General features: G+C 37.5%; 1 protein-coding gene across 1 annotated transcript in view; it reads right to left on the bottom strand.

Moving 5' to 3' along the window:
* Nucleotides 1-14,719, bottom strand: part of LOC144653118 (isoleucine--tRNA ligase, cytoplasmic-like) — a 46,405-nt gene that overhangs the window by 13,506 nt on the left and 18,180 nt on the right. The window contains exons 11-23 of the mRNA XM_078513030.1: nucleotides 14,185-14,245; nucleotides 10,441-10,536; nucleotides 9,944-10,066; nucleotides 8,668-8,759; nucleotides 6,775-6,873; nucleotides 5,894-6,020; nucleotides 5,681-5,754; nucleotides 5,173-5,262; nucleotides 4,966-5,070; nucleotides 4,512-4,598; nucleotides 4,226-4,309; nucleotides 436-580; nucleotides 132-249 (exon numbers count right to left, since the gene is read on the bottom strand). Of these exons, the coding sequence (XP_078369156.1) occupies nucleotides 132-249; nucleotides 436-580; nucleotides 4,226-4,309; nucleotides 4,512-4,598; nucleotides 4,966-5,070; nucleotides 5,173-5,262; nucleotides 5,681-5,754; nucleotides 5,894-6,020; nucleotides 6,775-6,873; nucleotides 8,668-8,759; nucleotides 9,944-10,066; nucleotides 10,441-10,536; nucleotides 14,185-14,245 (1,301 nt within the window). The remainder of the gene's footprint in view (nucleotides 1-131; nucleotides 250-435; nucleotides 581-4,225; nucleotides 4,310-4,511; nucleotides 4,599-4,965; nucleotides 5,071-5,172; nucleotides 5,263-5,680; nucleotides 5,755-5,893; nucleotides 6,021-6,774; nucleotides 6,874-8,667; nucleotides 8,760-9,943; nucleotides 10,067-10,440; nucleotides 10,537-14,184; nucleotides 14,246-14,719) is intronic.

Genomic DNA, 14,719 nt, shown 5'->3' with positions numbered 1-14,719 from the left:
AAATTATCATGTCAAATTTGTACGTGTCAATTAACAAGGCATCACATATAGCCTGATGGGCATCCATGTGACAAAAAAGTCAAATTTTAATATGGCCCCTTATGCACTATGAAAGCTAACAATGTACCAACCAGCCATTTCTTTGTTGACAAACAACACCAAACTCTGAGTAAAGGAGAGAATCCAACGATCAAGTGTGTTCCCCAACTTCAACAAAACTGCTTCATCATGAAAAAACTTCTGTCCTTCCTGTTTCACATAGAAATTTAAAAGATTCTGTGTAAGAGTCCAAAAACCCACAGCATACATGTACATCAAACTACTACACGTGTCTCAGCTGGAAGCACCCCACACCTTCCTAGAAACAAAATTATTACGTTATTATTCAATCATCAATTAAAGTTACAAACACTAAAGAGAAACAGGCTGCCGTACCCTCTCCATCTGTTGAATGTTCTGTAAAAGGAATCTGTGAGCATTATACCAAGGCAGAAACACATCTTTAATGATATCCTTGACTCCTTTCTCTTGGAACTTGAGAGTTTCAGCCCTGACTACAGGAGAGTTGATCAGGTACAACCTAGTACAACAGCAATTTATGTCTTTATAACACAATCTGACTTGTGATCTACTTTTGTTAGATGGTACAGTTGTGCACAGTTTGGTCAATGACGACTTTATGCTAAGTCATGCATTTTCCTGATTTGTTTAGTGGCCAAGATCCAGAAGGCACCAACTCTGCTTGTCACCACTGAAGTCACTAGCTACTCCTCTTTATTTTAATAACACATCAAGCAAAAACCATACATTACATGTACATTTTTGTTAAACACAATGGGAATTTGAGAACACAAGTATTTTTTTTTAGAAAAAAAGCAAGCTGTAGGGTAGTGTTTTCTACATTTTGTTTTTTCAGGTGTTTGAAGGTCGTTCCACTGAAATAGAACCTGCACTAGGATTTTTGTCAGTTCAGTAACTTATGAATCTGTTGCTCAGGAGCCACAACAGAACCTTGTTTGTACATTATAATGTCATATATGATTATTTTTATGATTGATTGCATAATTCAGGTTTTTGACGATTGTTTTTATTATACACTGAGAATTGGTCAGTATCTATTTTATAGAAAGAAAGTTATTTCTCAGTTCAAAACAGGAGAAAAAATGATAGATCACCATACTCATTTTCAAAAAAACTGATAACTTATTTACCTCTCTGGTGCATAATCACATAATAACCAGTGTCAATGAGAATATAAAACACGGTTTTCCAAAAAGTTATAACCATAATGCATAACATTCAAATTTTGTTTTCGTGCTTTATTTCTAATTGAAGGGCTCCGGGGAAGAATGGCCCCTGGAATTTCTGGCTAGTTCGAACATTAACGAAACAGCTCCAAGTTGCGCATGCAGGTTTGTTTATGTGTGCTTAAAACTGTCCCGTGTTTTATTTCACTGGTCTTTCTTTCTAAATTTTTAGGGTTGTAGTCCTAGCCCTAACGCAAAAGGTAACCCCAAGGCCTTAGAGTCGGGGTTAGAGTTTCAGATCAGGGTTACAGACTTAGCCCTAACGCAAAAGCCTAGCCCTAACCCAAAAGCTTAACCCTAGCGAAAAAGCTTAACCCTAATTCCCCAAGGGATTAGGGTTAAGGTTTCAAGTTAAGTTTAGATCGCGCTTTTAGTGCAGTAAGCTTTCATGCCAGTTTGCTTGCGGCTAGCTGTCACTGCAGTCTGCTTGGGGTCAGCTAATTTTTGTTGTTTCGGGCAAGACTATTTTAATCTGTTACCGTTAGCTGTAATTTGAGGTGAAAGTGAAATAAAGATTGATTGTTGTGATAGACTGTTTTACTGAATACGTTTGCTGGTGTTGCCACTTTATACTAGTTTTGCTTTCAGTTAAGTGCTGCCAGCTTGCTCTCACTTCTATCTCCACTCCTTACATCATCACACATCTACAAAAATCTTGTGAAAACAACATAAACTAAGGCACGAATCGATTGATTGATTTATTGATTGATGAATATTTAATGAGGCACAGAAAAAATTTTGCGAGGGGAAGGTGCCCTGCGAAACATCTAAAGAATTTTTTAAAGTCTAAAACCAGTTCGCTTCTCGGCAACTTTGTCGCTGCAGCACTAGGGCTCGAGACTAACTTTTTTGCCAATCAAATTTGGACTAGTTCAAAAGTGTCTAAGATCATTTGTAGAAATTAATCCACTAAAAAAGAAAAACAAAAACATCTTAAAACAAATACATAATGTAGGATTTTGTGACCACTAACTTTGTGGCAAACGCAAGGAACCATAAGGAACATCGAAGAAATCAACCTGGCGGATGGTGATCGGATAGCGGTGCATAACACAAACACAATCCATAGGTATACATGACGTACTATGCAATATAGGATGATTTCTAACACGGCAAGTTTTCTAATGTTTGTGGATCGAACGAAAACGATAGATCAACTTCTTTTCTCTATTTAAATTGTTTAGAAGCAAAAATCTTCCAATTTATTTTCTGAAAGGACCAAATTGTCTGGAAAAGTAACCATTATTAATTGTCAACACAGAGAAATGTTATTGCCATTTTGGCGAATAAATCAGAATTTTTAGTCACCAAGGATGAAATGTTAGTCGCATTGGTGGCCAATGAGTGGCAATTTCGAACCCAAGACCGCTGATCGACGTTACGGTGAAGTTATGCTTCAAGGATTTTAGCAGAAACAATTTCCAGTCATGATCACTCGCTGTTTTCCTCACAAAAAGGTCTCTGAAGATCTCTGAACAAAGTTACTGCAATGGTTTGTTCGCTTTTCAATACTTTGACAGCATGTACACATTCTTTTATTACAGTTTACTTGTTAATTCCATTCACTCATGATCAGATACGATTTTAATAAATGCAATTTCTTTGCACTAATGCCTGAAATTTTCACTAGCCATTTTGGCTAGTGAAAGTCCAAAACCTACTAGCCAAAACTGCATTTCTACTAGCCTTTGGCTAGTTGGCTACCGTTAGTCTCGAGCCCTGAGCACCCAAGGGGACACCGCAAAACTCATGCTGACATAGTTCCCGACAAGAGATCTGTGTTTTTAGACTTTAATATTTACCACTTGGCTCCGCCGGCCTTTGTCAGACAACTTTCTCTTGAGCGCTAAAAGGCACTATTGTACAAAACAAAGGCCGAACATCTCTCATTTCTTCGAGAAATGCTGTGAGACTTACGGGTTTTCAGACTTTAACTGCCAAGTGGACGCACTTGCTCGCAAACCAACCAGTAGTTTATTTTCCCAAGAAATGCACCATTTTTGTTCTCTGTACTTGAAACCCTTACATGTGACTTAAGACGTTACAATAGAATAGCGATCCCAGTCCCTCGCTGCTACTGCCTGGGAGCAAATTAATGGCGGTCGGCAAAGTTGGTTTGTGAAATGCTGTTTTTACATCCCGGACGACTGTAATAAAAATCCTGGAGGCAAGATTTGCACACGCGATGCGTGGAAAAATGTCTAGTGCTGGATTACTGTTCAAGAAAGCATTTGCGTGTTACAGCTAGAGCCTCTTTTTTAGCATGAATTCCACGAATTTTAGTTTTAGATTGAGTTTTAATTTTAATCCTGAGTTTTCGATTTTTATACTAGGAAAGTTTTTAATTGTATTCTTATATATCTTCATATAATATTTGTAAATTTGTTTGTTTTTCTTCTTTTTAAGTTTTAAATTAACTTGATGTAGGCGCATTTGATCATATTCACATGCTAATTTGTGCCGAATAAGTATTAAATTATTATTAATTATTATTATTATTACTGTGGACAATGTAAGCTACAAAATCTTTTTTTTTTTGCATATGTTATTTTTCGAAAACGAACCAAAGACCAGCAAAATGAAATACAGGACAGTGTTAAGCACACGTAAACAAACCTGCATGCGTAATTTGGAGCTGTTACCAGGGTTGTCGCTAAGGCCGGCTGCCGGCTAATTTAACCGGCTGAAAGAGAACTTAAATCCGGCTGAAATTTCACATGAAAACAAAGACTTAGGTAAACTTTTAGAGCTACCTAGGCCAGAAAAGCCAGCTCAGCTTGTTGATGAGCCGGCTAAGTGTTTTCTTAGCTACATCCCTGTGTTACGATAATGTTCGAATTAGCCAGAAATTCCAGGGGCCGTTCTTCCCCGGAGCTCTGCAATTAATACTTTAAGCTGTTGCATTCATGCTCACTCACCTCAAAGCGTCAGCTCCATACTTGGTAACAATCTCCATTGGATCAGGATAGTTCTTCTTTCTCTTACTCATCTTTGCTCCATCCCTTCAAATCATACAGAATAATTAATTAATACAATCAAACACATGTTAAATTTTTAATTCATAAGCAGCCAATAGTCATCTAACAATGTCCAAGGAAAGCAAAACATGTTCAACAAGCACAAAAGGATAAAAGCCAATGTGCCCATTTCAACACTGACCAAAGAAAGGTAACAAGTCAGTTACTAAAAAGAAAATTAACTTACGCAGCAAGAACTAGTCCATTGACAATGAGATTCTTGAATGGTGGCTTATCAAACAAAGCTGTTGAAATCACCAGCAGGGTATAAAACCTGTAAAATATATCATTAAATAAGCACAAGAAAGACTGGCAAGACTTAGTTATATCAATCATTAATGTACCCCTACAGTATAATTGCAATAACCTTGTCATATGAAAAAAAATGATAAAAGGCAAAAAGGAATTAATAAGATTAATCTTTATTAATAGCTTCCATCATTCACAGAGGGTATTTTCAGAAGGAAAAGTCCAAAGCCTGTCATTACACTGCTGACTGTTTTGCTAATCATTACAACCCCAGGATGCAATTTGTTTGCCTAATAATCAATTCCTATTGGTCTTTTATTATTTTTTGTTTCTCTATGACAACGTTGTTGAAATGAGATGTATATGCAGCAACAACAACAACACCACCTTACCATCCTCTAGTCTGGTCAATTCCTTCAGCAATGAAATCAGCTGGAAATGATGCTTCAAATTCCTTTTTATTTTCAAATGGGTAGTGGGCCTGTGCATAAGGCATACTGCACAAAAACAGGAAAAAACTCTATTAAAAGGTACATCCACAAGGTTTGTTAATACAAGGAGGACAGCAGGTTTGGGGAAACTGATTCCACTGCACTTACCTTCCACTTTCAAACCAGCAGTCAAACACTTCAGGGACCCTTTTGAGAACTCCCCTGTTTGTTTTGGATGGGATTGTGATGTGGTCCACGCTGCCAAACAAGTAAAGGACATTATTAAATAACAGCAGAATAAAGAAGACTTCTACTTAATAATTTATGAGAAGTAATTTTATATTAAGGCAAATTACTCCAAAAGATAGCAGGATTTTCTGGCTCAAGGGGCTGTATAATAAAATAATGTCACAGAGATGGAGAAATCTTGCTAGACTGTATTATACCTCAAAACAACAAGTGAACATTTCTTTGTACTTGTTTTATTGTATAATGCACACTAGAAGATGTAAATTGTTACAAAAAATAAATGAAAGTTTACCTCATTTGTCCTTGAGACAATACTTAGACTAAGTATAATTTATTATTGAATGTCTAATGGTAAGTATTTTTTTTATCGCTAAAAGATGATACTGAAGTTATCATTTGCACAAATCAACTCCCAATTATTACACACCTCTCTCTGTGAAGATCCTTAACTCTGACTCCTGATAACTGTTCTAATTCATCAATGGATCCAACACACACGACCTGTTGAGTGAAAATCGTGAGTGAACAATAATTGAACACTTCCCTTTGCCATTTGCTTGATTAGCAATTCACACACAACTCTAGCTTTTTATCCATTGTGCAGGCCAGAGCAGTCTGTCAATACGACCAGTTAACATACCTCTTGATAATCGTCACTGACCCACAGAGGAATTGGTGTACCCCAGTAACGATTCCTTGACACATTCCAGTCATGTGCACTTTCAAGCCAGTTGTGAAAACGCTTCTCCTGCACAAATTCTGGAACCCTATCAAAACAAAATAACATGCTTTAGGAATGAAATAAAAGAGCAAAATATAATTATATATATGAGTTGCAGTTAGAATTTGTGCTTGTATGTTCTTTTGTTTGACTGGTTATGAAGGCCTGTGAATGGCTGTTGTCATACCAAAGATGCATAATCTGTCTGGAAAACTTAAGAATTGGTTTTAAGTGTACATCTACTTTTGTGTCCAAGTAGTATAAAGACAGGCACAAGGATGAACTGCTTCAGTGCATCTTGAACAATGATCTGGGAGACAAACTCCACTCAGACAGATATTGCCTCTGCGTGTATAAGGAAGGGCATCAGACAAATTATGCAAAAAATAATAATTGCTCAAGAAGAATCATCTATTATGGCACATCTTGAACAACCTTGTCGGTTTGTCAGCTTGTCAGCTGACTGTTCTGTTGTTTCTTTACCACAATTTGAGACAAATAAATAAATTAAAACTACACTAACAATTATAAAAGGCTTGAGAGAAATTGTATGTATTTTTTAAAACAAATTAAACTTCAGATTCCTAGCACACCATGGTTGTATTCACCTGGGCAGCCTTTTTTGGGCTAGAAACCCCAAACTTACACAGTACAGTCCATGTGTTGCTGCTTGGGAAAAGTGTTAAGTAAACATAAATAACAGTGTCAACAGAATCTCTCGTGTCTGTTATTGCTGCTACATGTTACAGATGCAATGTCAAGTCATGAGTTACACAGAGACAGGAGATTGCACTTCTTACCAGTAAGACTTCTTGTTATTGGTTAAAAGCTTGTCAACGATAGATTCCACCTGAATGAACCAACCAGGAACTGCTTTGTAAATCAATGGTGTGTCTGACCTGAAATATGACATTCAAATTCATGTCAATTAACTTGAATTATCACGTTGCTCTGATAAAGAAAAATGGAAAAGGATAATGTAAAATCATCAGACATAACAAGTGCTTTTTGGAATTAACAAGAAGCTTTAAAACAGCTTTTAAATGGGCAGTAACACCACTTCTTTGGCTAAAAAGGCATGGTGCCACTCAAAAAAAATCTTTAGAAAAGCTTGCAGTCACTTGAGTAACACACAAGTGTTACTCAAGTACCTTTGCCTGCCCAACACTGAATGTTTCCTAGTTTAGCCAGGCCTTAAGAATTCTCTGCACACCAGATTCACCTTTTATTGACACTTTTTTGTGGATATTTTATTATCATGGAATAACCGATCAAACAATTCCTTAACTATTCAATGGTTATGTGTGCCAGCTCTTAAATGCTATTTTTAAAAGCAAGCCCCCTGGGCGTTTAACCATAGATATGCCGTGGGCCAATTTAAACGGCCATCGATAAACACCTAGATTTGCCGCGGCCGATCTAATGAGCAATTTGATTGGTTACTAAGTCACAGGAAACACATTGGGCCAATAGGAATTGCTGTACTATCGATCGTTAGTTAACTTTGACAACCCTTCGCAATTTAAATCGTGAAGCCGACAGTCACCTGAGTTTTGAGCGTAAGAAGATAAAATGGCAGCCATTTTGTTATGTTTTTCAGAACAAAACGAGACAAGGAAATCTTGGAAATGGGATCTTCAGGACCTCAACATTGATCGATAACTGATGAATTTCCTTTGGCATGTTGGTACAAGACAGAATCTACTTTCGATTGTACTGCGTTGTGGAGCGACTTCACTCGCCAGTGGATCGCAAGTGTGGCAAAAATGTTAGATTTACCACTAGATATATTTTGGTTCCCATTGCTTTTTTTGGATTATGGAAAGAGTTTAACCCTTGCTTTTTAAGAGTATGTCACTTTGGATGGCTTGGACCAAAACATGAAGGTAGAATTGAACATTTATTTCAACACATGTTTTTAGTTTGGTATAAATGTGAGAACGTGATTTTCTCTGGCATTTGCAGACCACCCCCTTCAAAAAGCTGGCATGTTTAGGGTTAACAGCACTTTTTGTTGTATAAACAGATCGCCACTCTACATTTACGATAGTCTCCCTCGCAGCCGTTTTTAGTGTCGTTACGCAACATTCCTCCTAAGGAGGATTGTTGCGTGACGACACTAAAAACGGCTGCGAGGGAGACTACATTTAAGGGCAAGTTCATTCCAAAATGCCGCTTTACTGTCTTCACGCCAACGTGAAGTAGTCTAAAAATTGAAAACTGGCCGTTGCCACCTTGGGGTAACTTAGCAGCCTGGCGATATACGCATGATGTCAAAGAGCTAACCTTTAACTATCTCTTGGAGCCCAGTTTGTGCAAAATGATGCTGCATACACAGGCATTTCAAAAAACACACAAAGTTAACAAGGAGTGTCAAGTATTCAAACGTTTAAACTTCCTGCTAAACTTTCACTTGAGCTCTTTGATGTCACACATACATTGCCAGGCTGCTAAGTTTCTCCAAGATGGCGGCGGCCAGTTCTCGATTTTCGGACTACTTCAGACAAAGATTTCATAGGGTTTGAATACTCTTTGACAACTGAAATTTTGGTGACTAACATATCTTGAAATTACCTTTTCATTGGCTTGAAGAAAAATAGTGCCATTTGAGAATGAACTTCTCTTTTAAATCCCTTCTCTTCTGACCAGTTGTTTGATGTCTATATTTAGTATTGCCAGCATAAGTTGCTTACCTCCAGCAGAACGGATAGCTATGTTTATGGGTACTTTGGTGAACTAATCTCTGCTGCTGCTTGAGCCATTTCATTATGTTCTTATCAGCATCCTACAGTAACAACCAATAAACATGTTACATGGGAGCAGTTTACAACAAGGTCAAATGCTCCAACTGCTAGGCTTCTTTTGTCAGGAAGACTGGTGTTTGTCAGGAAGACTGAGTGAACAGTGTTGAGTGACAAGAGCTGGGTGTCACCAATCACATTCAGTGCACATCATTCACTAACTAACCACATAATCGACTGGGACTCTACTAAATGGTTTACCTTACAGTACAAACTACAATGGAATGCCAATTTCTCAAAATCTTCAGAAGGTTGAGAAGTCTGTCTCACTTTTCTGGCTATTAGAGTCTAGAAAATTGTGTAAATTATAAGAGCTGTCCACAGTTGCATTTTAGTAAACCTTTCAGTTTGGTCTCTATCATGCCTCTGATGCATTACTTTCTACAAAGTTGTCAGCCTTGCTACTTAACTGTAGTACTGTTTATTTTTCGCTGATACCAGCAGCTTTTTTCGTTTTCATTTTTAAATTGTAGACAAGTTAGTTCCCCGCCTGGGTAAAAAGTTTCTGTTTAAGGCAGTTGTTTCGATCTATAGGGGTTTTTTTTAATTAAAAAAAAAAAAAAAAAAAAAAAAAAAAAAAGGGGTTTTTAAAATTAAAACAAAAAAAAAAAAAAAATTAATTAAGTGACACAATAAAAACAAAAAAAAAAAAAAACATTTTGCATAGGGTCTATATAAATATTAAGAGTTGATTTGACTTGGGGAAAGATACACTTTCTGCAAGAGTATCTCATTTGCATTCAAACGTTTAGTTTCCTAAAATAAAATACCATCAGGTTGCAAAAAAATTAACCCTTTGCCTTACAGTGACTGTTACTTATTACTTCACTGAAAGTTACGGCACTTTGATGTTAAAATGCAATGGAATCATCTAGATGGTAGGAAATCTCATGCGGTGGCCGTTTCTCAACAACTGCTGTAAATGGTCGAAGTACAGAAATATGATTTCTCTTTATTTACTTTATTTTGATAATTTTTTTTTCACAATGAGCAGACTTCCAAGGCTCGTAGGTGGGTGTCAGGGTGTGGACACACAGGTTGCACCCCCATTCCTATGGGAATGATTTAGTGTATGTATTGGACATGGCAAACATGTTTACAGCACAGCTTACATTTAGATTTGACAGTGAGAGGTACTCCTGCAGATTATGATGTGTTTAACAGTTACCTTGACATACTGTCCTTTGAAATCTGACACTTGACTAGTAAACACTCCACTAGCATCTACAGGACAAGGTAGTTTACCACCTTTTTGTAGAATTCCACTGGCCAAACACACCCGGTAATCATCCTGTGAGAAAACAATTCTAATTAGAGTTATTATAGTTATTGCCTTTTAAACCCAGAGCTCAATAACTTCTGGAGACTTGTTTGCAAAGGGGACAATGCCAAAGTAATAAACCTCTGAACGAACTGCCTTGATTCTAAAAATAGCACTTCACAACCCACATTTCCATCAGACAAATAGGTATTGATATATCAAATTATTCAGACTGCCTAATTTCTAAAGCAACTTAGATACCAAGAAAAATTCACAAAAAGAAGAGTGAAGATGCCAAAGCTCTGGAAGAAATTACATGTAAATAGTAATAGTAATAATAATAATAATAATAATAATAATAATAATAATAAAATAAAATAATAATGATGATGATGATGACTTACCTCTCCAAAGGCTGGTGCAGAATGAACGACCCCAGTGCCACTTTCACCTGTCACATAACTATCAACTAGCACCCTGAAAGCGCCATCAGACTTCATCTAACAGGAAAATAACAGCAGAATGTACAATTCCTCAAGTTAAAACAAGCTACAATGTAGAAACTAGAAAGGAGACACTGAAAATGTAATTGGCTTAGCGTACTTTGCAAAATGAAGTAAGTTGTTATAGAATCAAACAAAACAAAATGGAACAAAGTGAATTGTACACATAATGAACACATTCATGAATAAAACATCTCCGTTGAGACCATTATGATATTCCTTTGACCTTTTCAAACAATTACAAAAGTTCCCATTTGCATTCCTCTTGTGAGCATAGATCATGCCTTTTGTTGTATGTTGATGTCTATTTTCCTTGAATGAGGGACAAGAAGCCATGCCTAGATTCTGCAGTGACAAGTTAAGGATTTCAAATGATTACAGATTCAAAGAAGGTTGCCCCTGTATTTTAGAGAGGTAAATGGAACAGAATGAGCGTGGTTATGAATTAAATAGTAGTCTGCAGTAGATGGTGGTTTTCTTATTTGCATTTTCTTGCAAATGCAATAAACTTGCTCAAACAAGTGAAGTTAATGCAAATTCTGAGTTCAGCAGTGCCCTTCTTTGGGGGTGTGTTTAAAACTTGAAATGACGAAATGGCTAAACGGCGAACTGGCGAAATGACAAAATGATAAGATAAATACACGTAAATAATATAGTTTGGTTTCCCTTTGAACTTCAAGGCAGTTCTGTTTTCATGTCTAGACTGAATTATTTCAAGGGAACATTTCAATGTTCTGGCCCAGGGATATAATGAAAACTTGTCACTTAATCACAACGCCAAATTGAACGTATTGCTGAAAGGTCTCAGCAAACCAGGATATTTTTTCATTTAGTACTTGCCAAGTTACCTATCAGTATCTGCACTGCACTACAGAGCTTACATTGTATCGAAGGACTGATATGACATCGAACGTTACTCAGTTTCTGTGCAATTATCAAAAGAATGTTTGCCACTGATATCGTGTATAAACTTTATCGCGAAGTAGGTTCGGTTTTGTTAATCCATTTTTTGTGAATGTTGGAGCTCAAAGCATTACCTGGTACTTCATAGCCGAGACTCGGTGGTAAATACGAGATAAACAAATCATTTTCTTCCGATGTCTAAACGAAATGCCCACATTTCGATCAAGAATGTCCTAGGCATATCAAACAATGCCCTGTTAACAGGGAGAGACTGGAATCCAAATTACCCATAGGTTCGTGGCGGGTTTCCGTGACGGAGAATCTGTGATTGCAGTTTCATTTATTTTTCGGGACTTATCTACAAGGATAAATTTGGCAACATATGAAAATTCCAGTAGAACGGTAATATTGTATAACTTTGGCTTTTGTCTTCAGTATCATTTCGTCATTTCGTGTTTTAAACACGCCCCTTCTTTGGGACTATTAAGATTGGGTGACACCATACACTGGGTTCTTCTTCATGTAGTACGATTATACAATTCAAGTTGCTCCATCTCCAAAATAAGCTTCCTCAGATGCTCCAATTACTGGTAAGAGATATGAATTTTTTGTCTTTAACTGGGCATGGCCCGGTGTAGCATTGGGTTTGAGAGTGAACTTTAATGGTTTAACTGACATAGCAAGAATTAAGATTGACAGTCTCACCGAAGATGTTTTCATAAATGTATAAAGGCAGGGTCCGAAATTGCGCCTTCCTGGTCGCCAATGCGACTAAATATTGAGAGCTGGCAACCAGAATTTTGCAAGTGATCGCCCGCTGGCGACTAAGATGCTTTGTAAGAGTATTCAGAGAAATTGATTAACGATAAAATTTGGAGCCGTTTTTCAGTTTAACAATTTATTGACTCACTTTTTATCTTGGCAATGTCCTTGAAATAACACTGAAGTAAATGTTTTGCTACATAATGTATAAACTCTCCAACAGCTCAGCCAACAGCTGCGATCAACACGATTCAAACATTGCGAGCCGCCATGTTGTTTTCCTCAACAGTTTTCCCTATGAGGCTATTGCGGGCACGCCGAGCAATGTGCTTTCGCTACAACGATCCACGAACGCAACATGTTCTTGTTCTGCTGTTCAGACAGCAGCGACACTCCAAATGATGCCGCAACATTGTTTTTTGTTCTAGCGTAACTGAAAGAATCTCAAAAGTTCTACGCAACAACGGGGTCAAAGTTGGCTTTAAACCACTTAACACGTTACGCACACGCTTCCCCAGACCGAAGGACAAACTCACGGCATTCCAGTCTATATGTGTAGTTTACAGAGTTAACTGCCTTGACTGCAGTTTTACCTATTATGGACAAACGGACAGAGCATTAGCTACTCGAATTAAAGAACATCAAAGAGCAGTCCGTGTTTGCAACAAAAACTCTTAAGATCGCGCAACACGCAAACACGTTTGGCCATGATATGGATTTCAATCATGTAGCGGTGGTGGACAAGTCAGGCGATTACCACAAGAGGCTTTTTCCTAGAAGCGTGGCATTCGCAGAGGGACCAGAATGCAGGAAATGAACACATAGACATCCCTCATGTATATAACTCACTCACATAATGTTCATAGTCTCGCACAGCGTTAGCGTGTAGTAGTATTAGTCACTCGCGTGCGCGTACAAATGTGAAACCGTCAAGAAAGCTGTTGCTTTTCCTGCCAAGTTAACAACCGAAGAAGACCGAAGATTCTCGGTCGAAACGTTTTGAGTACATTATGAGCGTTGTTTACGCTCAAATAAGTCAGCGTCAGAATTTATAAAGAGTATTAATGTCAACTTCTGACTGCAATTTTGGTATTTTTCGTTTGAAAAACTACCTGTCAAAATATGTCAGAAAGTTGGTGGAAATGATGTTTTTTATATTTAAGAGCGGAATGTTTGAGTAAGACTGTAAAGTATTTTCCATAATAAATGTTAGAGAGTTAACATTTGATAAAGAAGACTTCTTAAGACTCTACCTATAGGCAAGTACAGCATTTCTTTGAGTGGTTATGGTCTGTTGAACTGGCTTTCATATCGTTGTTGTTTTGTGGTTTAATCAAGCTGTTTTTGAGTATATCAATGGCCAAAAATACACTATAGAAGAACAAGTGTTTCATCTTTTAAGTTTAAAAGGAAAGCCAATCGAAAAAAATTGGCGACCAGAAGTTGCCATCTGGCGACTAAAACTTTCGGTCCGGTCGCCAGCTGGCGTAATTTCGGACCCTGAAAGGGAATAAACATCAGAGCATTCTGAGTGAGGGTTGGTTTTAAACAGGCCCCAGTCACATTTACTTAAGATTGGCCTTCATCTGCTGGGTGGTTCATTAAGTTCAAGTTGGACAACAGGCCATTATCTGTAGGTGGAGACACAAACTCCAAATTGTCGGTTTCATGTTGTGCTACCATGGCAGGCAGGAGTGCCAAGGACAGCTCCATCCTCACTGTGGACAATGTGAAACCACTGATTAGCTACCAGGATTGGTTCCTCAGGGGGCCAGAGTAAGTTTTGAAGGACAAGCTTATTGAATAATAGCTGCTGAACTTAAAGTACTCAAATTATTGAACTTAAAGTTGCCAGAGAGTCAATTCCCAAAAATCTCTTCAAGATTTAAAAGAACATATCTATCTTGTGGACTAGACCAGGTGGTCTCATGTTCAACCCCAGTCCCCTTAAGGCTAGCAGTTAACATGAATAACACTTACATCCTGAAAGTAAGTGAAGAGCGGTTTGTAAGCCTTTCCTTCCAGGGTAGCTCCTTTAAATCTGTTGAAACATAACAAAAAACAATACCTTGCAAAACGTGGTTTATAAAGTGGGTTCAAGCAAACTGTTTTGACATTATGACAAAACTGTGAGGATCAAGGAACCTGCAATGGATTAGTTAGCAAACAATTATGATTGGCCAGAGCTACCACTTTGGCTTTAGCTTTACGACACTCAACTGAAAACAACTCTAAGCAAGCAAGCTGAAGGCATTAGATTGGTGCTCTGTAGGTTTGGTTGTGTTAATAGGAACTTAGACTGTACAAATGAAGAAGATTGCAACATAAATAATCTAAACTGAAGGACAGTTTTTATCTAGAGACATAGAGGATAATTACATGGCTGCACGGAGATATGAAATTTATCTTCGAGTGTGCAAATGCATGAACGAGTGAGATATCGATTTGAACACGTTAAGATAAATTTCATATCTCCAAACAACCATGTATTATTCTGTTTATAATTATATAAACC

Source organism: Oculina patagonica, chromosome 5, assembly GCF_052425735.1.
Source record: "Oculina patagonica isolate OP01 chromosome 5, crgOcupat, whole genome shotgun sequence".
Taxonomy (NCBI): domain Eukaryota; kingdom Metazoa; phylum Cnidaria; class Anthozoa; order Scleractinia; family Oculinidae; genus Oculina; species Oculina patagonica.
Note: the sequence above shows the minus strand (reverse complement) of the source record. Positions and strands in the feature narration are given on the sequence as shown.